General features: G+C 42.7%; 2 protein-coding genes across 5 annotated transcripts in view; both read left to right on the top strand.

Moving 5' to 3' along the window:
- The first annotated feature begins 842 nt into the window (after positions 1-842).
- On the top strand, positions 843-17,823 carry ADSL (adenylosuccinate lyase). The gene is made up of 13 exons (XM_002195303.6): positions 843-1,083; positions 5,368-5,571; positions 6,693-6,737; positions 7,541-7,620; positions 9,381-9,552; positions 9,850-9,896; positions 10,284-10,374; positions 11,186-11,255; positions 12,286-12,433; positions 14,288-14,378; positions 15,237-15,326; positions 17,176-17,352; positions 17,675-17,823. The coding sequence occupies exons 1-13, from the start codon at positions 928-930 to the stop codon at positions 17,759-17,761; spliced, it is 1,458 nt and encodes a 485-aa protein (XP_002195339.4). The 5' UTR covers positions 843-927; the 3' UTR covers positions 17,762-17,823.
- A 2,341-nt stretch (positions 17,824-20,164) lies between these two features.
- The window catches only part of SGSM3 (small G protein signaling modulator 3), a 29,861-nt gene continuing 25,925 nt past the window's right edge, over positions 20,165-24,100 (top strand). The window contains exons 1-3 of one of the 4 annotated variants that reach the window (XM_030262944.4): positions 20,165-20,280; positions 21,063-21,112; positions 21,882-22,002. The gene's annotated coding sequence lies outside the window, so the exon portion shown is untranslated. Of the gene's footprint in view, positions 20,281-20,974; positions 21,113-21,881; positions 22,003-24,100 lie in introns of those variants that run through there. The other 3 variants (XM_030262942.4, XM_030262943.4, XM_002197868.7) reach the window with 3 other exon arrangements.

The following is a 24,100-nucleotide window of genomic DNA, read 5'->3' as shown; positions in this document are numbered from 1 at the left end:
AGTGTGCAGTAAAGAAAATTACAGGACAAATGGGGAGAATGTAGAGGAGATGACGCAATGTCTTGCATATCCAGGTTTCATCTTAATTTCCATCCCATATTCTCAGAAATGTTTGAACTTCCTAAGGGTTTTCCATGGACACAGAAACTCAGCACTTTAGAAGGTGCTCTTGTAAGGCTGGCTGCCCCCTTTTCCTCCTTTTCTATATTTTTATTTTACTTTTAGTATAGTGGTACTTAAGATCACTGGTTCACTTAAAAAGACAAAAAAAAACCCAATAAAATGTTTAAACTCTACTAATGTACAAATAAGCTGAAATGTTGCATTTTATGTGTATTTTTGCCATAGCAGGTACTGTATTTCTCATGCTGGATTTAGAAAAAAAAAGGAAAAAAAAGAAAAAAAAACAAACAAAAGGGTGACGTTTTATTGGAGTGTGACAAGTTAAGAGTAATAAAGAATTAAGTCGTCGTCATTTCATTAAAACTGAGAGATGGTGTAATACTTATATATAAGTTTTTTGAAGGTTTCTTTTGGGCTTTTAAACAGCTTTTTTGGTTTTTTGTTGTCTTTGTTTTTCTTTTTTTGTTTGGTTTTTTGTTTGGTTGGTTGGTTTTTTTGAAAGATATGATTGTATTATGTGCAACTCAGTTGCTTACATTATAACTACAAACTATTTTTGGGTTCCTGGAAAAAAAAAATACTAATAAATGTGTTTGGCTGCTAAGCATTTAAAGCTGGTGTTGTGTGCCCGTTTTGTGTCCCGCGGCAGTGCCGGGGTGCCTCGGGCCGCGTTGGCCTCCGGGCGCGGGGGGGCGCCGGGCCCGCCGCGGGCTCGGGGCGGGCGCGCTGAGGGCGGCGGGGCGGGGCCTCTGCCCGCCCTTATCCCGCGGGCCCCGCGCCGCTGCCGCAGCTGCTGCCGCTGCCATGGCGGCCCCCGGAGAGGAGCAGGACGTGATGGCGCGGTACCGCTCCCCGCTGGTGTCGCGGTACGCCAGCGCCGAGATGGCCTACAACTTCAGCGAGAGGAAGAAGTTCGGCACCTGGCGCCGCCTCTGGCTCTACCTCGCCCAGGCTGAGAAGGTAAGTGCGGGACGGGCGTGAGGGCAGAGCGGCAGGGGCGGGGGGAGCGTGGTGCCGGGGCGTCTTCGTGTCCCGACTCCCTTAAGGGCTCTGGCGGATGAGGGCCTGGGAATCGGCCGCACCTTCCCGGAGCTACTCTCGGGAAACCGACCAGAGCAACTTTCCAGGCGCCCCTTGGCGCGTTCCGGGGAGGAAAGGGGCGCGAGAGGTGGGGGCGCTGCGAGTTCAGGGTTATCCAACCTGTACACAGTCCCTCCTGTCGCCCCTCAGCAAATCATTTCTTCTCGCCTTCTACCCTCCCCCTTGCACTTTTGCCTGCACTGTAAAATTGGTTTTATAAAAGCTTTGCTAAGCAATCTTTGGTGAGGGGTTGCCTTTGAGCAAACAGCGGTGTCCTTCCCGGGCGCTCCGCTGTTTGCTTTCCAGGAGGTGTGACGGGTGAGGTCCACTGTCCATTCAATCCGATGGCTGTCAGTCCGTGCCAACCGGACCACCCCCTGCTTCTGTGGCCATTTGTTGTTGATAGCCTTTTTTTTCTGAGATATGTTTACTTTTGGCCAAAGTGAGGAGTACATTTACCTCGCAAGTAGTTGTGATGTTTCTGGTAGGCTGAGTGCCAAAAAAAAAAAAATAAAATAAACACCACAAAAGATTTGGTATGTGTATTGTTAATTAAACTATTAGGAAGCAGCAAGTCAGAGTATGTCCATATGATTGCAAGCTGTTGTGTTAGCAGAGGATAGGAAATTGACTTTTTTAATGTGCACTTGAAGCTAAACCTTTTTACTTTGGTCCTACTTAGGGATACATGTACAGCTGTTAATACATCTCAAATGAGACACAGTTTTTAAGTTGCACTGACTTGATTCCTTGTGACTCTTACCAGGTTTTGACAGTGAAAAAGTTGTAATGTGTTCCCCCCAAAAAGAGGCACAAAGCCACCCCACTTTCTGACAGAATGGCTTTAGCTTTCAGACTCAATAGGAGCCCGTTTGTTTTGTAGAGAGTCCAATTTCTGTTTTCAAAGCCTGGGATTTTTAGAAGAATCCAAACTCTAGGTCTATGCATTACTAGGAATGCAAGGGCAGAGAAGCACCATGCTGGAGAATGAATACACAGTGCACAAGGTCATTACCATGTTCCTTCTCCATGCAAGGATAGTATCATTACAGCAACATTGTCAATACTATGCTGGACCAAATGTGATGTTTCAGAATCTGAAGATGCAATTATACAGCTGTGTTAAATAGGAGTCAGCTTCCAAAGTCGTACATGCCTGATTCTGTCACTGTTCAGATGCTGATGTGAGAAAGCTGCCAATCTCATCTGCCATAGAAAGTGTCAGTACTATGAATGCATGCTTGAGGAGCTTTGCATGTTCAAAGCATGACAATTTAATCATGGTTGTATCGATTCTATCAAATAATCATCACTTTTGCTTCTGATCAAGAATAGAATATGTGAGTTGGCTAATAGCAATCTGCTTCAAGGAACCAGTTTGGGACTTCTAGGTTTCCATTCCCAAGCCCTGAATTCTGGGCTACCCCATCTATTGACCCTTGCTCTGCCTCCCATTGCTGCCCCAGAGTTTTATTCCCAGAAAGTAAAGACAGGTCTTACAACTTCTTGAGCTCTCTTTTCATAGTGGGAAGAGGGAGACTCCTATTTTTATCTGGCTCCTCATTCCAGAGCAGTTTGTAATCTAATGTCAGCTCTGGACTAAAAAGAAGGAAGAGTCAGCTACTTCCAGCACCTGTTGTCTCTGTCAGTGATCAGTTAGTTACACATTCAAGCAGTTTCTTTAGGTTCTTTATAGAAGATGCATAGTATTTCTACGAAAAAGAACACCCCCCAAATACCAGGTAATAAATGAGCTATGGGAATTTACTGCAGCACATATCCTCACTTGCAAGACATTCATGTGTTGCTTCTTGGGTCATTCTTTTTTGAAGCTACATAGCTTATCTTTTCAGAAACATTAAAAACCAAACAATAAAAATGAACAGTTGGCAATACTTACTTTTGTCTTCCGATAAATCAGATTTAGGAAGGTCTAATCATAGGTTTTCTTAAAGTTGCAGAGAGTAGTAAGACAGAAGACTTGCAATTTAGTGATAAAATTTTAATAAAGTATAGGGCCAGGCAGATGGCTTCAATATTCACTCTACTTAATAGGTGAAATTTTCAAGTGGTCCACTTGGAGTATGTGAGATAAGAATGGAAGAAGTATTTCAGTAGAAACTGAATTTGGCAGAAGGTCTGTACAGTGTTTTGCTCCTTTCAGCAAGCAATAGCAGGAGTTAGGAAGAGTAGTCTTAGCAAAATGTGGGATTAGTAAGAAAAATTTATCTTTTCCCAACTGACAGTATTTAAAGTTTGGGTTAAGAGCTGGGGTGTCTGCATTTATACCCATCCCAGAACACTATTTTAATTTTTTGCATAAATTCCTTTTTATCATGATTCTTCTGTTAACACTGTTTATCTTGAACTCTTGACTTAATTGTATTTGAAAGTCAAGTACAAATTTCTTGGAGCTCTCCCTTTTCATAGTAGTAGCTTTGACATCCTGCAGCATCAAACTGACAATATGTTTTGCACATGTGAAAAATAAATGTTTTCTTTCTTTAGTAACCCTCCACTATTTTTTCTGTCCAGTCTAATTTTCATTGTTTTTCTGTCATATGTTCTTTATATGAGGAACAACCTGGTGTTCTCATTCTGTGTGCAGTAGCTGTGCAATGTCATCTGCCTGTTCTGCCCTGTCCTTTAGGAAAAGTGATGAACAGTCATAGCTGTTAGAGGGGCACATCAAAATATTGGGACAGTCTCAGAAGAATGGCACTCTCAAAGCACAGTCCAGAGAGTTCATCACTGACTTCACTGACCTGTGGTGCTTTGGGAAAAACCTTGTGTTCTTCCTTATGTAGTTTTCCTACTTGTTTTTTTTAGGTACATGGGTTTGAAGGATGTTTGTTTTCATCCCGAGGTACTGCCAATATCAGCAAATGCTTATAGGGAAGAGACTCACACATTTTTTGTGGACAGATGAGAACATAATTTGTCTTGGCACTACCCTACCTTGCACATGTTCTATGTCAAGTCGTCCCTTTTTGGGGGGTTATTTCTTTCCTCTCTGTATGACTGTTTGCTGTGGTCAGCTTTTCCCAAAGGATCACAGATGTCTGACCAAGGCATGAGAGTTTAATCTTGCTACAAGCATGTATTGCCTGCTGAACTGCCTGTGCTTTTAGGCAGTTGCAGTCTATACTGATGCACCTCAAAGGCAGCAGTCTGGGGCCAGATGCTTTTCCCCACTTAGCTGGACACCCACAGGCATGTATATGCTTGTGGCAGCATAAGTTTGGGTACTAATTATCTGATGAGGTCCTTGAGGACACATCTGCTTCAATTGTTGTTGTCTTCAGTTCCAGGTTTCACATCTGCAAACCATTTTTTCAGTCAGTTTGATTCTGAACAGAAACAGTTTTTAAATACTTTGAGTCCTGGAAGCCTCCTGGTTGGTGATTTCTCATCACTGATGCCCAGGACAATAGTATTTTAATTTGGAAAAGGCAGTAATGCCAAGTTTTTGTGAGACTTTTAACTTCTCAGTGTCTTGAAAAGACATTTTTGTCACCTTAGTGGATTACACCAGTGTATAATTTTGTGGTTGGATATCTTTGTTTTTAAGTCAGCTTGCTGAAAATCTCTAGCAATTAGTTTTGAACATGAACTAGGAGCATTCATCTCCTTCTTCCAGATCAAGTAACTGATTTCAAAAGGTTTCATATTCAGTCTAAGATGAGCTACGACAGGACTTTTGAAAAGGTACAAACATATAAAACATATACACTTTTCCATATATTTTAAGCCACCTGTTTACAACTGTGTAGGTCTAGTTGTGGTCCAGTGAGTTTTTCCTGACATAAGCTATTTAGTCACATGTTAACTGGATTTTTCTTTACCCAAAAGGTAAACTTCATTAAAAGAAGTTTAAACTTTTGTCACTTTTCCCCATGTACTTTCATTTTTGTAGTTTTCACAGGAATGTTACGTGTTTGAGGAAGGCACGAAGCCCAAGAGGAACATCTGAGAATGAACACTGTGCTATCCCATTGGAAAAGGCTGGAGAGCCCTAGAATGAAAGCATTTGCTGTTACAGCTCAATTATACCAAATTGTCACACTTTTGGGAGATGTCAGACAGGAGTAAATTATTTAAACAGCTTCTGTCTCTGTTCGTCAGTAAAGAGAAAATGCAATGAAAGTTCTTTTCCCTTTGCAGTCACTTGGGCTTTCAATCACTGATGAGCAGATACGGGAGATGGAAGCAAATCTGGACAACATTGACTTCAGGATGGCAGCAGAGGAGGAGAAGAAGCTGCGTCACGATGTGATGGCCCACGTGCACACCTTTGCCCACTGCTGTCCGAAAGCTGCAGCCATCATCCACCTTGGAGCAACTTCCTGCTACGTAGGGGATAACACGGTAATAGGGTATTTCCAGTTCCCTGCCTGCAGAGCTGGGTAACACAAAGCTACAGTTGTTTATTTTATAGCTCTTTACAAACTTCTCTTTATAAAATATAAAGTTGATTTTTCAGTCATTTTTGTTAATTTTACTGTTGAAATTAATTCAGTTCTTTAACCTGACCACCCTAGGAAGGCAAGCTAGTTCCCCTTGCGTTCTTTCTTGTGATGTTAAGCAAGGTCTATCTGGAAACTGTTCCCTAACTTCTGCTTGCATGTTAAATATTCAAGGAGATAAGAGGGGAGTTACAAACAAATGAAGAAACATGTGAACTGTATGATTTATCAGTTACACCCCTGTGACAAAAGTTCACTGACTTACAGAACAAGGTCCATGAGCTTTCAATTGCTACTTGGAACCCCTCCGTAATTCAGGGGAAAACAAGCTTTTCAGCAGTGAAGAGAACGGATCGGTGTGTTAAGTGAGAAAGGAAGTACTACCATTCTACAGAACCATAAAATATTTGTGAAAAACCTCATCTACAACAGAGTGCAAACTGAAGCCTTATTTCTCAGTATATGTTGCTGTTCCACTGTTCAAGCCATTGCAATTTCACAGCTGCTGTTGTTGCATGAGAAACTGCTGTGTGATTATTTTTTCTCTACTCCTTTGCAAACCTGTTTAGCTTTTGGGTAATATCCTCTTCCTTGTGACACCTGTGCCCAGCTGTACCTCAGTTTCAAAAGGAGTAAAGACAACTGGTGCCTCATCAGTCCACTGATTTTCCTGATGTCTTTAGCCTACAGTGCCTGTATGTTCCACTTGGTACCATATGATTTATTCTGTCATTCCATGGGCTGTCCCAAGACCTCAAAATAATCATTCATAGGTACTTGGTGGAATCAGGATTTCCACCACTTATGACTTTCCATGAACAATATAAAAAAGAGCAGTGGTGGATCAAGCATTTTTGTCATAGGCAAGTTCAGTTCATGCTCTGCTACAAGAAAGAAAGCAAATAATTTGTTTTAAGAGGAGACTTTTGAGTCAATTAAGCATAATCTGTGCCCTCTCTGAGAGAAACTGTTATGTCTGGTCCTTTAAACAAGGTTCAAAGTTCCTTTCTTTGCTTCTTTCAGGATTTGATTGTCCTCCGTGATGGGTTTAACCTCCTGCTGCCCAAGGTGAGAAGGTGGTTCTGCAGTGTCTCAGAATTGGGGAGCACTCATGTCCTGTGCATAGCTTGTGTTTAACTTGGATTTTCCTAAACCTTTGTGGGAAACTAGGAGGAGTTTTTTGTCTGGGTTGTTCTCAAAAAATGAACAGTTCCCTTTATTTCCTTTCTCAAGTCTTTTCCCTGAGATTTTTTGCTCACAGTGGGAATTATAAGCAGCTCTTTGTTTATCTGTGCCACAGGTACTACATGGCAATACAACTGTATTGCTTTCAGGGTTATCTTAGTCTTATCCTTAGCTATATTCCTAGGAGTCTGTCAGCATTCAAGAAACTATATAATACAATTTTCTGAGGTCAAATATAGCCGTAGTGTAGTGTAGTGCTGTCTATCTGATCTGAATGAGTTGGCATCCAATTTGCCCTGGACTGTACCTGTGTCTATTATACCCCAAGCAGCTTTATTTCTGACCAATTCCAGGAATAAAGAAAATACCCAAGATGAACCAACTGCAGGATTTGGTTGGGCATGAAGATTAGACTAGTTTGAGCTCAAATCCAGTGACTTGTGTGAGCTCTTGCTTGAGTTTCGTAGCAAGCAGAAATTGCACACGTGCCCTTGAAAAACTGAAACACACCATATTCTACAGTTAGAGGGGACTGCACAGTTGCCCCGCAAGGTCCTTTCGTGCACAATGGTTTCCCTCCCCTTTTTCTCACAATATTGTGCTTAAGCATGCAAACTTCTGTTGTGGTGTTTGGGGGTTTTTCCCCTCTCATTCCATCTCTTTTCTATCCTTCCTGCTTCCACCAGCTCGCAAGGGTGATCAGCCGGCTGGCCAACTTTGCTGAGAAGTATGCTGACATGCCTACTTTGGGCTTCACTCATTACCAGTAAGTGGCATCAGCCTTTGCTTTCTTTTTGTTGTCTGTGCTTTGATTAGATTGACCTGCTACTGCTCTTTTGCCATCCTTTTTCCCATCTCTGACCAGTTGGTGGCTCAGAAAAGGCGTATGTGCTTTACTCCAGGCTTGTTCAGGAAATTGGACTGTTGCTTTGACTAGCTGTCAGCAGTTGCTTCAACATAGCTTCATGTAAAGGATGACTTCCAGGCAAACGCAGATGTTCATGTTCTGGGTTGTTTCAAGAAACCATGACTGGGAATTGCACTAAGCCTTTCTTCCAGTCAGATTTTCTTTGTTTTTCTTTAAGTTATTTTCTGCTGCAGCCTAGAAAGTTTTGTTAATGGCTACTTGTTACTACAGATGCTGAGTCAAAGGATAATAAAGTCAAAAGATCTGGGTGGTTCTGTTCTTGGGGTAGTTTTAATCTCCTGCATCATGAAGACTCTTTTCAGAAACATTAAACTATACCATGAGCTAAGCCTAGGTCTTCTACCCCAGTGATAGGGAACAGCAGAGGCAGGGAAATAAAGCACAGGTCATGTCAGATTCTGTGTCTGGCACTTTAACATTTCTCCTAAAGGAAAGTGAAAGCATCAGATCTCTGATTTATCGTCTTGCTGTATATGCAGTGTCGGTTCCATCAGCTCTAGTCCTACAGCCCTCTTCATCTACAGCTTTTGGAGGAGTATCTGTGTTAGTTTTATGTGGGCTTTGGGAAAGAGGACTGAGGAGTTTTCAAGAAGTGTATACAGACTGAAATCATAATTGATGTCTCAGCCTTTTCTGTGCCGTTTGTCAGCAGGGCCTTTACTCGGTTTACAATCGCATCCATGTTTTCCCTAGCCTTCCCTTTTCCTGCTTATGTACTTGCAGAGGCCTGTCTTGTTGCCTTTCACGTCCCATACTAAATTCGTCCAGGTGGGTTTTGGCTTTCCTTGCCCCGTCTGGTGTGTTTAATAGTTTCTTTGTATTCCTCCTGGATTGCCTGTCCCTGCTTCCAAATCTTACAAGCTTCCTTTTTATGTCTGAGCTTAATCAGGAGCACATTGTTCATGTGTGTATGGTTTTTTAAAATAGTATGGAGGTTTTCTTTGGAGTTCATGTGGATAATTTGAAATATTTCACTTTCTGAGTTCTGCATAACACCCCTGGTTTTGCCTCAAAGCATCTTCAGGGGAACTGAAGTGTAGCTGAAGCTTGCATTTACTTATTCCAAGGTAGAGAGTTCTTAAGAAATGTTGGCTAACAGCGTTGTTGAAGTGTGTTTGCCCAGAGGCCGAGGAACAGATTTTTATAGATAAAAAGGAGAAGTTCCTGAGAGGAACCTCATTTAAAATCACAAAGGGAATGCAGACATCTCTGTGCTGAGAAGTTCATACCAGTGCTGCAAGTCAGCCAGGGTGCCCCCCATGCCCTGGGTGAGCAGAATTGGGATGAGGGACAGATGTGCCCAGGCTGGCACAGCCCCTGCAGGCCGGCAGGGGGCGCCCGCCTGGCATTTGCACACAGAATTGCTGTTTTCTGGTGCTGTAATTCCATCTAATTCCTGAATGGAATGATTACATCTTCAGTACCATTTACTGCTGATATTGGTACAGCCTTCTGCCTAATCCAAATCCTGTTAATTTCTTCTCAAATGAGTCAATAGAGATGAGTCTGTAGGGAACTCTTAATGGCAGACTCAGCAGTGAAGTGTGGTGCTTGGGCAAATCTTCAGTGAGTCATGTTGTGTTCTTGATTGTTTTCAGACCTGCCCAGCTCACCACTGTGGGGAAACGCTGCTGCTTGTGGATTCAAGACTTGTGCATGGACCTGCAGAACCTGGAGCGGGCTCGGGATGACCTGCGCTTTCGGGGTGTCAAAGGCACCACTGGCACTCAAGCCAGCTTCTTGCAGCTCTTTGAGGGAGACCACAGTAAAGTAAGTCAGACGTCCCAGGGTGCAGTCGTACAGTCTTGGCAATTTTCTGCTCTGGAATGCTGTTTTCTTTGAGGGAATATTGAGATGCTCGCGTTAAATTTACAAAGTCACCCTGATTCCTCTGTGGCTCATTGATGAGGCTTTGTGAAAGTAAGTAGCGTTTGGGAAGATATATTTCACAGAAAGTAGAAGATTTTTTGACAGTAAACTGAGAAAAGTGAAGACTATTTTTGCTCATGCTGACTTTGCTGAGTTGTATTTTGAGCTCTTTTTTTTTTTTTTTTGATTCACCCCAAGGTTGAAGAACTGGACAGATTAGTGACTGAGAAGGCAGGATTTAAGCGGTATGTAACATGCATTCTTAGCAGTGTGTGACTCCTGCTGGTAGTGTTGGCCCAGATTCCCCTGGCTGCCAAGCTGACATCTGTGCTGCTGTTCACTTATTTCCCCTTGCCATCTTCCATTCCCAGTTGCATTTTCAGGCATGAAACTTCACTTTGTAATTAGGCCACTTCTTCTCCTCTCCCTGTCAAAGCACAGCTGTCCCTTTTTCTCTGTTTACCTTTCTCCCACCTGCATGCTGCCCCAAGAAACTGACAGCCTGAATCCAAAGTTATTTGCATCCAGCAGAATGACAGCCCTCCACTTCAAGAGCCATGTCACTGCTTGCCCAAAGTCTTGCAGTACTGTTGTGTCTGGCTGGAACACTCAATTTCTGTGCTTATTTCTAGGGCTTACATGGTCACAGGGCAGACCTACAGTCGCAAGGTGGATATTGGAGTCCTGGCTGTGCTGGCGAGTCTGGGGGCTTCTATACACAAGGTGAGCACCCTAGTTGTATACATTGGGAAGAGGGAGAAATTTGAAGAGAAGGTGCTTTGGTGCAGAATGCTCTGCTCAAGAAATATTGGCGTTCCTTGTTCATCTGTCTTCTCTGTGATCATGAAAATTCACCACTGGGTACATACCTGATACTCAAATCTCAAACATCTTAAAACCAGTGACAAATAAAGCAAGTTAACCGAGCAGATTCTAAAATGGGTTAACAACTCCCACACCAGATATTAGTCTAATCTATGCTAAATTGATCCAATTAGAGTAAATGTCTTTCCTAGTGGTGTATAAGTTCTTAAATTTCACCATTTCCTCCTAGTTAATTGCCTTTCTGATAATGATGTTATTCTCTCTGTCCTTGTGGATTCTTTTCATTGATTAATCTCTGTTCCCTCCTTCCTCCTCTTGTGCTAAAGTGATCTGTGGTATTTTCTTCTGTTTTGGTTTTTTCCCAGTTCAGTGACCACACATTGTCTGTATTTACGCATCACCGTGCAGTTTTGTTATGCATTTTCAGTGTTTCCTTCTGATCTGTCTTCCATTCCATGCAAACACTTGCCCTTGTTGGAGTCCTGTTCCCATCTAATCCAGTGGACATGCTATTTTCTGTGTTTTCTTGATAAACATTTTTAGGCCAGGAAGTATAATTGCAGTGTCAGTTTTTTTGTCAAATTTTTCAACGCCCCCAGTTTACTTCTTGCACATAGATGCAAAGATTCTCTGACAGCACTAACACAAAGATATGTTGGTGGGCATCAGTTTGGTTCTGTTTTGTTAATTTCTCATGCTTGCTTTCTAGATTTGCACTGACATTCGTCTTTTGGCCAACCTGAAGGAGATAGAGGAGCCTTTTGAAAAAGACCAGATTGGTAAGGGATGAGAGAGTTTTCCTGGACTGGTGTATGTGTCTTTTCATTTATGCTGGTATGGCCTTTTAAGCAAACTGAGAAATGTCACTGACAGAGTTTGCTTTAAAGTAACTGGAGTTTATACTGTTAGTATTTTCAATCCTTTTTAAAAGAAAAATAAAGGAGGGGAGGGGGAAGGAAAAAGAAAAACCACTTTAACTAAAGGTTTATGGATATTAAGTAATTAAAATCAGATTTGTGCACTCCTTGTGTTTGTGGGGAGAGCAGTAAGTCTCCCCACAGGGTCTGAGGAGTGCTTAATGTTTTCCAGTCCTCATGAGGCTGACTGGAAAATAGGTTTTCAGCTCAACTCAGCATTTTGATCTTTATAAGCAGACAAATTAGGAACAATGAAACTAGGGTGGACCCTTGCACCATTGCCAGAAGAACACAAATTATGTGATTCTGACACTGCTGGAAAAGGGAAAAGGAGATGTAGTGTTTTGGCTCTTGGCTAAAAGAAAGCTTGGGTCCCTTAAATAGTTGTATAGAATTGAATCGGTGAATTAAGCCTTAGTCCTGTCTGGTACTTGTACCATTCTATGTTCTGTGGATGATTTTAATACCCACTCACTAGAGCAAGAGGCAGCAGTGTAAGCATCTGACTTTGAAGGACAGTGCTACTGAGCAGATGGAGGCTTGAACACTGCTAAGATTGCCATGGGTAGCCTAGAGAAATGGTGCTAAATAGTACATTAAAAAGTACAGCTATTTGTCCCTTTTATGTGGTAGTACTTCTGTTTTGCAGAACTGCAAAAATGTCATCTCACTTTTTCTTGCCCACATTTAGATGTTTCTGATCTGATGGGGAAATTAGTGGTGTCATTTTTTAATTATTAATTGTTTTTAGAATATTGTGTATTTTGAAGCTTTAGTCAAAGCTATGATTCCTGACACATTTTTCTTTCCTGGGGGAGGACCTTCATCTCTCCTCCCCGAATGCAGCACGCCTTCTGTTGCCCTGTTTGCATCCCTTTTCCTGCTTTGACAGGCTCAAGTGCTATGCCTTACAAGAGGAACCCAATGCGTTCGGAGCGCTGCTGCAGCCTTGCTCGGCACCTGATGACGCTGGTGATGGATCCCCTCCAAACGGCTGCTGTGCAGTGGTTTGAGCGAACGCTGGATGACAGTGCCAACAGGTCTGTTCAGCCTGTGCTCTGCAGAAACTTCAGGTGGCCTTGTGCAGGAAAGTCCTCTGGCCTCTTTAGAAAATACTGCCTTTAAACTAAACCCACAAGACACTACCTTCACAAAAAGCAGTCTCAATTGAACCTAGAGACTACAATCTGGTTTTCTCTGTACCATCAGATAAAAACTGTTAGGTTTTGTTTAATGTCAAGATCTTCTGCAAAGTAAACAAGCAGTGAAAGGGAGGGATACAGAAGCCAGGGTAATAAATTGCTGTCACAGTCTTCCTGTTTCAATAGCACAGTATTACAGAACTGACATTTCGCAAATTCTCCTCCTTATTTTGGATGCAGTTTTTTGACCCTGCCTTTTTTTCACTTTTTAGAGAATAGTTCAATACCTTAACCCTCCAAATAATCTAAAAAAACATATTTTAATTTTGGAAAATAATCTTTACAAGAAGTAGTCGGATTCTGGAGAAAAAGCACAATTACTTTACTTTTAAAAAGTTTAATGAAAATCTGTGCAGATCTCTAGGATATTGCTTAGCAAATTTTGCTTTGTTTTATAATTTTTCATTACAACTATTTGGAGCTGAGCAGAGGTTATCTACAATTATTATCAAGCAAATTACACCAATTATATTCAATGCTTCTGTCTTTTATTTAGTACTAAATCTGCATAAAGATCATACCTAGCTTTGAAACATTTTAGTTTCAAAGTCATATTCTGTTGCAGAATTTGATCTCTTAGAATCTTAGAAATCTGTAGACTTCTAAGGTATGGCACCTGTGAGACAATGAGCAGCAGCAGTTTTGGCTTAATTAATGCTAGATTAGCATTAAGATTGCTGACGAGAATGTTATTTTTAAAATGTCTCCATAAACATAATAACTGCATAAAATGAAAAAAATAGAAGATTTTTTTTTCCCCAGGGGGACCTTATTCCACAGCTCCTCGTCTCATTAAAAAAGAGCTGCATAGGCAGCAGAAAACAATGTAAATTTAAGAAATTGCATACTGGTTGACATGGTGTGGTTTTTTCCCAATAGCTATCAAATGTTGAGAGATGTACTGGAATGTTTAAAATTTTATTTTCATCTCATTTAATAGAAAAACTCATCTGTCCACTTCATTAACCAATTACAAAAATCTGTGCTCTTGTTAAAGCTATAGTGTTTTGGAAGGAGAACAAGCCAGAGTTCAATCAGTCTACAATCCAGCAAACCTGTTTTAAGGCCCTGTGATAGAATTGGAGGGCTTAGATGCAGCACAAGGTTCAAGAACTAGGATATTTTAAAAGATGACAGTTTATGATGGGCCAGGCCCTGCTGTCATAGATGGATGATGCTATGTTTACTGCATTGTCATGCAGAGTATTTTGCCTGATACAGCTCAGGCCCCACTACTCCTCTTGTTCCCCTCCTTTGTGTTTTGTCAGGAGCCTCCTTTGTGACCAGGAACTGGTTTCTTGGAGGAATCCCTCACCGAATGCATGGATCCCCTTGGAAATTCCCCACTGAGCACAGCCAGGCACAGCATGAGCATGCAGCATGTCTTACTGCTGGAGGGTAGAATCAGTAGTAGACACTTCAACAAAGAACACACAGGGGAAGATCCTGTAGATTGCTGCCCTGTTTCCTATCTGTGTAAGCACTGAATTATCTTAGAGCTTCCTATGTGTGCCTTCACCCTTTTTTCTCTCTACTGACCAAAAAGGAAAAAAAAAAAAAAGAAGAGAACAATTCCAGTGTTAGGCCACAGTAATGCCATTTAGAGCATTATTTACAGAAGCTGAAGGATTTGAGGTGGACTGGAATATGGCTTTGTTGCTGACTAGGGCTTGGGGTACGTGTGTTTTGTAGGCGCGTGTGTCTGGCTGAGGCTTTCCTCACAGCTGACATCATTCTGAGTACACTGCAGAATGTCTCCGAGGGGCTCGTGGTGTATCCAAAGGTAAAGCAGGAGATAATGGACTTCCTTGGTAATGCTACAACTGTGCTAAAGTGTACAAAAATGCTCCCACTCCAAGAATTACATTTTTATTTGGTAGTTCAAATGGTTTCTGAATTTTGTTCTATTCTTGCCATATTCTCACTGTTGTAGGACATACATTAGGGGCCTCTTGTGAGGTCAATGACAGAGTAAATACAATGTCACAAAGAATATTTTTCCCTGAATTATAGATCTGTAAAACCTAGCAGTAAAAGATACTGTCTAGAAGATTTCCTCCAGTCCTGTAACTTACTACAGGTTAAAAAAAATATTGGACATCTTTTCCAAATTAATGTCTCATACAAGATATGGCTTCTAAGTATTATCAACTTCAATACCTGGATTTCCAGAGCTAAGTCCAAAATGACAATGTGTCTTTGCATCATGGGGACAAAGTTTTTATCAGCGCCTGTTATAACAGGACAAGGAGTAATGGTTTTAAACTGACAGAGGGACAATTGAGATTATATAGGAAAGAAGTTTTATTAGAAGGAGGGTGGTGAAACACTAGAATAGGTTGCCCAGAGAGGTGGTGGATGCCCCATCACTGGAAGCATTCAGCATCAGATTGGACAGGGTTCTTGGCAAACCTGATCTAATTGAAGATGTCGCCACTCATTGCAGGTGGTTGAACTAGATGCCTTTAAAGGTCACCTCCAGCCCAAACTTTCTATGATTATGTCACCATTATCCAGTCCCAGAGATTCAAAGGGAGAGGAAAAAAAACTTCATTGCAGTTTTCAGTTGTCTATAGACTTTCTATAATGCTGTTTCTTTTTTCCTTTTTTTTTTTTTTTTTTTTGTGTGTGTGTGTTTAAGGTGATTGAGAGAAGGATCCGGCAGGAGCTCCCATTCATGGCCACAGAGAATATAATCATGGCAATGGTCAAGGCTGGGGGCAATCGTCAGGTACAAATGAAGTGTCCAAAATACCTTTGTTTACAGCCTGGTGTTTGTCTCCTGAGAAACAAATGTATGTGGGCTCTTGTCCTGTCTCACCTTTCTCTGCTCTTCACCTGGTCCTGCAGAGTTATTACACTGGTGCTGCAAAGCCAGGCTCTGGTCTCTGAGGGGAGAGCACTTTTAGAGATCCCTATTTTCTGTGAGGAACACTGTGTGTTTAGGCTAATCTGGCTGGCTGTGCTAGAGAAGAGGGAGACCTATTTTTATGTTTGATACTAGTAGGCGTTTTCCTTTTTTTAAGTGTTTGAAGGAACTTGGAACTCAGGCCAGACTTCTTTAAATGGAACATGTTGGCAGTTGGCTACCTTATAAATTAAAAGAGGATGAGTCAGTACTGTTAACGAAAAAAGCAAAGTAAGATCATTCTGAATCACTCATTCATGTGTCATTCTTCCCTAACTCAGTACAATATATTAACCACTTTGTTTATAGTCCTTCATTCAGCTTCCTGTGTTCAAGCAAACTGTAATTAAATATTTTCCTTAGTAAATAAACCCAGACACAATTAGATTATATTTCCTTATCATTTAATTTCACAGTTCAGGTCAAAATTGATAATCAAATTTCCATCTTAATGAAACAACTTCTTTTCACTTACCTTTTAGATAATTTTTCATTCTATGATTATCTCCACATCAAGGACAGAAGTGAAACTTGCAAGAATAATGAAAGGTTTTGAATGAAGCTTTGAGAAGAGTATATGTGGTTTCAGTTTTCTGAAACAGTGTGGCAAATCACCCATTATATTAGTCAGGAAACATCCTTTTTTCCTCTTTTTCCCCCCTGTGTTTCTGATGTCAGTGGGTCAGTGAGTAAGCTTCCTGACTAAATGCATTAAGGGTCACATCATGTGAATCAGATTCTGTGATTCATTTTTGTCTCTTGTTGACCTGCCTTCTTTCTGGTGCTGTTTAATTACATACCCATAGGGCTTAGTACCTTCGTAGAAGGTGTTCATAATCACACTCATATGTTCTGTTTTCATGCTCTGGGGACTTTGGAACAGCACATTTTCTACCTCATAGCACTGAAACTCACTTCCTTTCCCCACTGCTAAACAGATCTCTCCCCTAAATATCCAGAAGATACATGTGTTCACCTGAGGTAGGTCAGTGGTAAAATGACATTTGGATAGAGGAAGCAGGATAATTTTTGTCCTAATTGTAGATCAAGGATAATACATTTAAGGAGAAGATTCCTGCATAGTTGTAAATGCAATCACATGGCTGTATTTTAGGACCAACATGGCAATATCTGACTTTGCAGGTGGTACCTGACTACAGTTCTGTTCCTTTGTTCTTACCAGTTGATTCCAAAGGAATGGTTTTTTTCCTCAGTCTATCCTTATGTAGGTCATGGTTTGCAAAGTCTCACTGCTTGTTGAGTTGGACAGATTCTTTTCCCTTTCCAAAATCTGTAGAGGTTTTACATTATTTACAATTGCAAAAAAAACCAAAAAAAAAACCCAAATAAAAATCCTAGAATGACTCCTAAGAATATTTGGGAATGACAGTGATTCCATTGTCATTAGTTTATCTTATGGTTCAACAGGGAATGTATGTGACATTTGGACTGTTTTAGCCTCAAAGGGATGTGAAAGGATGAAGAAAATCTTGTTTCAATGCAGTGGCATGTGAAACACTACAGTGCAAGCTTCATCTTCGTTTTGCACTATCCAGGGCAATACACTTCGATATTTTTCCCTCCCACACAAGTTGGTGAGATGAACATGTGCTGTCAATAGCAATGGAATGACTTTTTTTCTTTTTCCATCTTCTTCTCCCTGTATGTACAGGATTGCCACGAGAAAATTCGTGTTCTCTCTCAGCAAGCAGCAGCAGTTGTGAAACAGGAAGGGGGTGATAATGACTTCATTGCCCGTGTCCGTGCTGATCCTTACTTCAGCCCTATCCATAAACAACTTGAAAGCCTGTTGGATCCCTCCTCCTTCACTGGACGTGCTCCTCAACAGGTAAAGTAATGGAAAGAGGCTGTGGGTTGTAATGCAATGTGTAGTTAAATCCTGCAAACTTTTGTATATAATATGTACACTCTGTTTGCTAGAGAGTGTGTGTCTTATATAATTCTAGCCATATTATTAAAGAAGACACATTTTTCTCCTTTGATTTCCTTGGCTTTCTTGTCTTTCTTCCCTATGGCTTCACACTTTCGACCCTGGACGTACCAAATTGTTGGGTGTCTTTGTGAAAGAGACACCCCAGTGAGACAAGCATGTCCATATGGGGGGAGGAGGCAAGTCCTTTTCCTAATTTTATTTTTCTCATCTTGAACAGGTGGCAAAGTTCCTGAAGGAGGAGGTTCGACCAGCGTTGATTCCATACCAAAGCAAGATGGGTGGGAAAGTTGAACTGGCACTTTAGGTACAGTCTGCAAATGTGTGTGGGTATAGGAAGATAATAAAAGCCTTATTGACCCAGGTCTATTTACTGTGTCATGTTATTTTGGTTCTCTACAGTACATTTAGCCCCCAGAGCTTACAGTTGATTCCAGATGGGCTTTTCATTCTTTATTTGCTGTTGGGTGGAGGTCTTTGACTACTGATGGAGGTCAAGCCTCCATGTATAGTGTGCTGAGTTACTGAGAAATGCTCTATTGTGACAAGGTAACTTTATCACAGCACCTTCATTGGCTCCTCACAGAGCACTGCCAGCTGTTAAACAGCAATGCCTGGTGCTGCCTGACATTGATGTTGGACTGACTTGTTGAAGAGCAGAGGTAAGGGGAACTGAGCCCACTCTCATTTTCATCTTTTTTTCCATGCCCTGAAATTTTCTCCACAGGTATCTCAAAAGTTGACAAGTTTGTCCTGGCTTTCAGAGTATTGTGACTTCCAAATATTAGAAATAATGAAAGAGGGAGGCCATGAAACTTCATGGTTCATCAAACTTGTGCTCCTTCAGTGCTCCTTTCCTAGTTTAATACTGTAGCTGTGGCTCTGTAAAATCATATTTACAGGTGTTGGTAAGAAAGCAGTCATTCTGGCTGTGATTGTGGTCCTTGGCTGTAGGTGCTTAATAATAGGTGGCAGTTGGACTCTGGCATGTGAAAATTGTTCTCTACTACAAGCTTTGTCTGATAAGGAAAGAAAAAAGATACTGAAATTCACTGAATGCCAGAGAAATTCAAGAGCTTCAGTGTTATTTCTGACAAGAAAGATCTGTTTTGTAATGTCTGTGCTTTACTGGACATTTAGTAGTGGATCAAATTCATTTCCCTTTGACTTAATCTGGAATAATTCCATTACCTCTTCTTCCATTGTTATTACATCACAGAGTATTTCTTCTGCTTCAGTGCAGTGAAAAAGTTCTCTCTCTGGCCTCTTTATTTATTCAGACCTTCAGAGATTACATGAGAAGGATTACTTGATGATTTTTGAAGTGTGGTTGCTAAAGAGAATTGTAAAAAGCAGAACTAACTGAAAGAGGCTACCTGCTGTCCTTCAGGTCATCATTGTTGAAAGAGGATTTTAAAACACTGTATGTTTTAATAAGGCTTGTCTTTATTAAGTAGGTAAGAGCAATGGGAAGCTTCAGGCTGTGATCTTTTTCCATCGAGATTGCTCTGACTTTACCTTGCCCCTAGAATATGGCATTCAAAATGTCTCAAACATTTGCAAGTTTGATGGTGTTTGAAACATTTTGCTTGCTTGTGCTATTAACATTTAATTAGCCATCTGTTTAAAAAGGATAACTCTAATTGAACCCTCATCATTTGCAGGCAATTACTCAAACCAATAGCCAAGAAAGAAAACAGACAGATGCGTAAGTCCTTTTTTGGTCCTCTTTCCTCCTAAAAAAAACCCAACCAACCCTGTGTGGAGAGGAGGAACAGTATATTTTCTCATCATTAGAAATAAATATTTGTCAGGTAGAGGCTGCCAGCTGTGAGTTATTGGACTTGTTTTCCTGGAAATTCTAAGATGAGTAACAGTGGTGCAGAGGAAAATTCATCCTCCTAGAAAATAGGCATGATAAACAAATCCTTTACGAGACTTTTACTCCCTGGTTTGGGACCTGACTTTCTACTTTCCTGCAGAGTTGGCAGTAGCAACAGCCAGAGATGCAATTCTCCCCTCTGCTTGGTTTTTGGGAGTAGGTCACCAAGCAGTGCTTCAGGAGCAGCTCTCAGCTGTTCAGCTCTTGATTCTCCCCGTAGACTCAGCACTGGTGAGGCCACAGCTTGAGTCCCATGTCCAAATCTGGGCCTCTCAGTTCAGAAAGGACATTGAGGTGCTGGAGCAAGTTCAGAGAGGGGCAGCACGGCTGGTGCTGCACAAATCTGATGAGGAGCAGCTGAGGCAGCTGGTGGTGTTTAGCCTGCAGAGAAGGATGTTTAGGGGACTTGTCACTCCCTACAACTACCTGGAAGTAGGGTGTAGCCAAGTGGGGGTCAGCCTCTTCTCCCAGGCAACGGGACAAGAAGCCTAGCCTTAAGCTTCATCGGGAGCAATTCAGGTTGGACATTAAGAGGAATTTCACAGAAAGGGTGATTAGACAGAGCGTTGGAGGTGTTTTTAAGGAAAGACTGTAAGTGGCACTCAGTGCCAACTGGTCTGGTTGACATGGTGGCATTCGGCGAGAGGGTGGACTCCATGATCTCAGCTTTTCCAGCCTCATTGATGCTGTGATTCCGTGACAGCTCCGTGAGGCCAGATCACGCTTTGGGCCATTCGGTTCACGTCCCTGCAGCCCATGCCCGCGCTGAGCACGGCCATCCCGGCTCCTTCTCCGCTCCCGCCGGGCCGCGCTTCCCGGCCTACAGCCCCCGCCGCGCCGCGCGCCGCCGCCCGCCTCCCGCGCATGCGCCCCGGCAGCGGCGCGTGGGGCCGCCGGGTCGGGGCCGGGCGCCCGCCCTGAGGGGACGGCGGTGGCGGCAGCAGGTGGGTGCCGGGGCAGGTGCGCGCCGGGAGGGGCGGGGACCGCCTTCGCCCCCCGGGGCTCTCAGCCCCGCACCTCCCACCGCGCCGGAGCCGCTCCCGGGAGCGGTTCCGCCACCTGTGCGGCGCACGCGTCACCCCGGCAGCCCCCTGCCCTGCTGGCCCCTCGGGCGGAGCGGGGCCGAGGCCCCCGGAGCAGCGCCGCTGCTGGGGCCGTGTGCGGGGCGGGGGTGCGCGGCGCGGCTCCGCTCGCCGGGCCGGGGCGGGGGATCTGGGACGGACCCCGGTCCGAGGAAGGCTCGGCGCCCCGGCCGCGCTGACGCAGGGTCGCGCTCCGGGGAGTGACTCACGCTGTGCTTCTCCGTCTGGGCTGCCCGGGGCACGTTTTCTCTGCGCTCCGCTTCCCCCGGCTGGGCTCCCCCTGCTCCCCGGGACGTGCCTCTCCTCTAACCCGCCTCTTCTCCCGCCGTGGCTGCGACTCCCGGGGGTCCTGCTCTGCCATACTCATCTGCTCTTCACGCCTGCGCCTTTTCGGAGGTGCCCCGGAGGAGAGACAGTCTGTCTCCTGTCTGGCTGGGGGGGAAGGAACAGTCACGAAACACAGATGGAAATATGGCAGTATCCTCTAGGCAATGGGCACAAATAGATGTGCTGCAGGCCTTGTGATTGTCAGCTGTAATAAATGTTAGAAGGAGAGCAGGAGGCAGATGTAATTCTTCGTACCTGGTGATGTAAATCCAAGGAAGCAAAGAGCCACAGTCACGCGGATTTAAATCTCGTTGCAGGCAGTGACTGTGGGCTCCGGGACGGCTCTTGATGTCTCTTCACAGAACTGGTAAGGGCAGGAGAGAAAAAAATTTCCTATGTGTGGCTTTGCTTCCTTCCTAATTTTTTGAGGGATGCCTGAATTTAAGCAGGTGCTTTCCTTCTAAACAAGTCAGTTTCAGTGTTGGTGTGTGGGGCTTTTATATGATGTCATAGCTTCCTACTTCATGATTTCTCAGTCCTACTCTTCATGGCTTGCTGTGATTTTTTTTAAGGGGGAAGTGGGAATAAAGGAAGAACAGTGCCTTGAGGAAATGGAGGATCCTTTAGTGCAAATAGATGGGAGAGCGAAGCAGCCTTACTGGAATTAAGATCAGTGGGTTTTTAGTAGTGCAAGACAGGATCTTAAAATCACTCAAGAAAGAACTGCCAGACTAGCAGGAGTGGGGCACTGCTGTGGCTTTGCTGAGCTGTTGATCAGGATACAGTTGCTTGCTGGATAATCTGAATTCTAGACCAGGGGTCTGGAGTGGTGGCCTGGAAAGAAACAGTCACTGGAACAAAATTCAATTTCATTATTTATTTCTGGATCCACACAATGTGTGTGTGACTGTCCCTGAGCAGAAACAAAGGCTGAATTCTTAATCTGGAGAATTCATAAAGTAAAAGGGAAGGAAGAGGGTGAGAAGAGGCATGACTGTAATTGAAGAGGTCAGGGTGGGAACTGATTGTGTCATGTTAATACTGTGTTCATTCTGTGTTTAACAGATTGAAAGGACAAATACTTATTTAATTCCTGATTATGATAACATTTTGATAATGTGGTTTGATATTCTTAGGGAGATATCGTTCGTAGTGACTATTCTTCTGAAGAAGGATGAAGGGAGTTCCTGAGGGGCAGCAGAGAGGAGGGGCATATTTCTGGAGGAATTGCACTGATCAGGGAATTATAGAATTGAGGTGAGGAAAGTACTGCACACTTGCTCAGGACTGAAATAATTCTCCAGTTTTAGGGTTCTCTGCTAATGTTGTTTAGGTTTTTCTTCTTTGCTGTGCATTTAATCTGTCCCTTTCCCGTAAGGTGGGATCTTTTGCCAATCTCAGTGTTCCAAAGAACCTTGACAATATTTTAAGAGAGTCAGTAATCAAAATATTTGGCTTTTAAAAATTAATGTCTTACCAAGGTGACATGGTAACAGTAGAGATTATTGGTCAAGAGATCTGTGTGAGAGCTGCCGGTCTTAGTCCCATTCTTGGTGAATTGATTTGTGTGTTACAAAATTGTTTCCTGTGTTTGGTATTTGGGATGCTTGGACAAATAAATTAGTGATACCATGTTTGAGGCAATAACTGTTTTGGAAATGATTGGAATGACGCCTCTTCCTGGCTGTTAATTAGAAACTTTCTCACTAACACATCAGAAGTAACAAAAACTTGAAAAAAATCCTGAGGAGTATTGCAACTTTACCTGCAGTGATAAAGTTAAGGTGCTTTATATTTTGGTGTATGTAGTCTTACAGCTTTTCTAGCTAAATCAGCAATGACCCTTGCTGGTGATCTGTATCACACTGGTTATTCTAGATCCTACCCTAATTCAAATGGATAAGATTCAGAGAATTTGCAACTGTCCAGTAGGAGGAGGTAAACAAACAGCTTCATTCTGTGTTGTGGGTGTGGTGTCTTAAGTGTCCCTTAGGAGATGGAGAGGTTTTGGTACTTCAGGTTTGTGTCCTCAGCCACATAAAGATTTGTCTAAACTTCTTTCTCTGGCACTTTTTATCCCAGGGTCAAGGTTTTTGATACATAAAGCTTACACAGGCTGAGTATCTGGGAGTGGTGGGGAAAATCTTACTTGTCAGCTGTGTTACTGCTGGCACCGGGTAGGGAAGAGAAGGACGTTATCTTGCCACATTTGTTTTGTCTTTGAGGAGGTCTCAGATTTTTTTAAACTGGAGCATAACCAGTTACATTGGTAACAGCAATTTTGTTCCTGACTTAAGGAAAACACCCTGGAAGGAATGCAAACACACTTGTTTTATGTGATAGGTGAAAAGAGTGTTGGGAAGAACACACAAACATTTACAGAACTGGTGGACATTACCATACTAATTAGTATTACTACAAGAACTGTTCTTACTGCCCAGTAAGTGCTGGCTGGGAAGTATTTGATGATTCAGAGAGGAGAAAGAAAGTCCATAAACCGACAATCCTTTTTTTCTCTGGAGAAGAAATCTTCCTGGTCCCCAGAATCAGGAAATATCAGAGGTTTTGTCTTGTTTTGTTACAAATGTTAACAATCCTTGTATATTTTGCTTTTTTTCCTCTTAAATTATCTGTGCATATAAATTTCTGCAGGAGTGAGATCTGAGTAGTCCAATATGACATGCTAGATAAGAGCTTTGCAAACAGTCCTGAGAGGTGTTTTGAGTGTTACTAACCTCTTCAGAATGTTAAGTCCTATAAAGACAAAGCCCTGAAGGACAGGTTTTGAATGCTGTGGGATATACTTGCCTTAAAAGCCATTTTCTGAAGCCAAATGAAACAAGTCCTGCTTAGAGTCCTGTGAAGTGAATCTGACTTTTTTTGCAAATACCAGAGCAAATAGTAACAAAACGGAGCTACAGGAGAGGGACCTGAAATGAGCCTTTCCTGTGCCTCACCAAGGTAACAGCAAAACCTCTGCCCAATCCTCTGAGGCCCTGTCAAGGAAGAGCCATTGTTCAGGCCCTTGTTCCATTGTCACTGGGAGCAGTAGGATGAGACCAGCTTGAGAATCAAACTTCCACCCAGGTGAGCCTACAGGGCTGGTGATGGAGACAGCCTCAGGTGGCACTGCTTGTCACCGCTCACGACAGGGGTGTGATATAAAACACTTCATAATACCTGACTTTAAATAACTGTCAGTAGTGTCTTTTAACCTTTCTTTGGTTGGTACAGCCCCACATCTCTAACAGGAATATTTTCTTTCAAGTTTCTGTATTCAAATGAAACTGGACAGTTGTGATTGATTGCTTTCCACAGGCATCTCATAGTTTACAGTCTTGCAATGGACCAGAAG

The sequence above is a fragment of the Taeniopygia guttata genome, chromosome 1A, assembly GCF_048771995.1.
Source record: "Taeniopygia guttata chromosome 1A, bTaeGut7.mat, whole genome shotgun sequence".
In the NCBI taxonomy this organism is placed as follows: domain Eukaryota; kingdom Metazoa; phylum Chordata; class Aves; order Passeriformes; family Estrildidae; genus Taeniopygia; species Taeniopygia guttata.
Note: the sequence above shows the minus strand (reverse complement) of the source record. Positions and strands in the feature narration are given on the sequence as shown.

Excerpts from the sequence above, each read along its gene's own strand:
- ADSL (XM_002195303.6), top strand. The coding sequence starts at position 928 with ATGGCGGCCCCCGGAGAGGAGCAGGACGTGATGGCGCGGTACCGCTCC. Across the intron at positions 5,572-6,692 it reads GCTACGTAGGGGATAACACG|GATTTGATTGTCCTCCGTGA; the intron begins GTAATAGGGTAT and ends TGCTTCTTTCAG. Across the intron at positions 7,621-9,380 it reads TTGGGCTTCACTCATTACCA|ACCTGCCCAGCTCACCACTG; the intron begins GTAAGTGGCATC and ends GATTGTTTTCAG.